General features: G+C 35.6%; 1 protein-coding gene across 1 annotated transcript in view; it reads right to left on the bottom strand.

Annotated features, from left to right (window-relative positions):
* Nucleotides 1–2,463, bottom strand: part of LOC106875068 (uncharacterized) — a 124,918-nt gene that overhangs the window by 81,819 nt on the left and 40,636 nt on the right. Inside the window, exon 7 of the mRNA XM_052969417.1 lies at nucleotides 1,124–1,189. Coding sequence (XP_052825377.1) covers nucleotides 1,124–1,189 — 66 coding nt within the window. The remainder of the gene's footprint in view (nucleotides 1–1,123; nucleotides 1,190–2,463) is intronic.

Raw genomic sequence — 2,463 nt, 5'->3', positions numbered from 1 at the left:
AGGGCCGACTCGAGGCTAAGGTACAAGACACCGAAGACTCCATGCAATGGCTCGAACTCGGCATCTGATGATTGCGAAGTCAACTTTTAGTCACTCGGATATGCATGCGTCCATGAAAATAAAAAAACACACACACACACACACACACACACACACACACACACACACACTTGTGCATACACACATACTATATTTATTTTTTGATACATTTATTGCTAACATATCAACACAATCCACAATGGAACTTGTTAAGCATTTCTTGTCTAAGGGCTAAGCAGCCTGATTTATGAAACTACACGATGGTATGGTAGGCGAGATATTAAGCTGATTATACATTCTTCAGTTCATGTTTGACAAAGGTTCCAAATAGTGGAATATCTGACTTTAATCGTGCATTTGTTGAAAATTCAGAGAAATTTGTGATTATAGAGCAAGTTCATGTTTACTAGTTTTCGGAATTTTCTGATGATACATGTGGGTTTTTATAAAGTGTTACACAGAAGTGTTTATGATGTTCTTTGTTTTGCATCTGATGTGCTTGTGTTAAGGCAAAACCGTGACAAAACTCCGTTATAATGATCTAAGTTGTTAAGAAAAATTTCGTTGTGCAAATGCTGGGTGATCTGACACTAAAATTCATGCCTGCCTATCTATCTATCTATCTATCTATCTATCTATCTATCTATCTATCTATCTATCTATCTATCTATCTATCTATCTGTCTGTCTGTCTGTCTGTCTGTCTGTCTGTCTGTCTGTCTGTCTGTTTGCCTGCTTGCATGCCTGCCTACCTTCCTGCCTGCCTCCCTGCCTGCCTGCCTCTCTGTCTGTCTATCAGTCTGCTGGCTGTCTGTCTTTGAATTTATGCGTCTGTATGTGTATTTGTATAATAAAATACGTATATTGATGTGAGCATTTTCGTTTTCGTTTTCCCTTTTTTTTTTTTTTTACATATATTTACCTATATATCTCTGCACTTCTCTTGACTGTTTTATGTATATAGATAAGGACACCTCTCGAATCATTAGAACAATAAGAACCTCATCGTCGTCGTCGTCGTCGTCGTCATCATCATCATCATCATCAACAAGAACAACATAAAATTCAACAGTATATTTACATACCCGTTTGACAAGCTGCATGGAGCCTTTGGATTGGTCAACGCTGTCAACAGCATCTTCGAATTTCACCTAAAGTAGCAGAAAGAATCTCAGTTTAGCATGCGGCGGAGACAAGGAAGAAATACGCAGTTACGCTCTTATTGAGAATGAAAACAGCAAGGATAGCGTTCATATACTTAATGTAGCGAGTGAGAAATTTGAAATAATAATGATAACAACACCATTTATGAGGAGAAATTATCGATCAAATCTGGTCAAAGACGGCAAAAGAGATAATGTAGAAGCTTAATGAATTAAAATGAGTTAAAAATAGAATGCGAGCAATGTAGTGAGGAGTGAATCTGAGCTTAGCAGTAGGGTAACAACTCTGAACATGTTTCGTTCTTATTACACCTTCTCAGCGAAATATAGTTTTAACCGTTACTGCTCTACAAATATCTTATATATACATAAATGCATGCATGCATACATACATGCATACATACAGAGGTATTACACCAATTGCTGTGCATTCATAAAAAAATCTATATATTTCTCAAGTCCTTTTTTGTATAAGAGTACTTCCCTGAAGAAGACCAATTAGACCAAAAAAATGTTCGTAGTTTTCTCCGTATCGTAAAGATAAGTTTGATTTCCCATTGCAATGACCGCATTCCATTTTTGATTAAATTTGATATAAGATTTTGAGTTGTGTTCTCTTTCTTTTCTTGACCGAACTTTTTCATTAAGCTCACGATTTGATCTTCTCTCCATGGCTTTTAATTCAATAAAATGTCTAAGTTCACTAGATTAATTTTAGTTCATTAAAATTTTAATACCTGAAAATTTTTAGGTTCGCTACTTCAATTTTATGTCATTAAAATATGAATTCATTAAGATTCCTAGATTGATTGCATAAAATAATCAACGCCAACTTCCGTGCCTTTTAAATGATGGAGATCGCGTTCTCTAACATGCTATTTCCCTCTTCATTTTTCCTGTTCTTTCTTTTCTCGTTTGCTTACATTTATAATTACTCTTTAGTATTCGTTCTCAGTTATTTTTGATTTTGTTTATTTCTATCGCATTTCTTACTCTTTTTTCAAAGTCCGTGTCTGTCTGTATGTGTGTTATAGGTAGAGATTTTAAATCCTGCAAAATGAATTGCGACAATGCATGCGAACACTGGCTGTATATTGCAACTTGTAGGGCACAAGATTGTGGGTGCAAAAGACAGGGTTAGACTCAATCGATTCATCTCTGTACACGACTGAATCTCAATCAATCGGATCATTTTCCTACATGACTGATACATTGTTTTTATCATCAGCTCCAGATGTATGAATCTGCGAAGTTGACTCTTG

This window comes from Octopus bimaculoides, chromosome 7, assembly GCF_001194135.2.
Source record: "Octopus bimaculoides isolate UCB-OBI-ISO-001 chromosome 7, ASM119413v2, whole genome shotgun sequence".
Classification (NCBI taxonomy): domain Eukaryota; kingdom Metazoa; phylum Mollusca; class Cephalopoda; order Octopoda; family Octopodidae; genus Octopus; species Octopus bimaculoides.
Note: the sequence above shows the minus strand (reverse complement) of the source record. Positions and strands in the feature narration are given on the sequence as shown.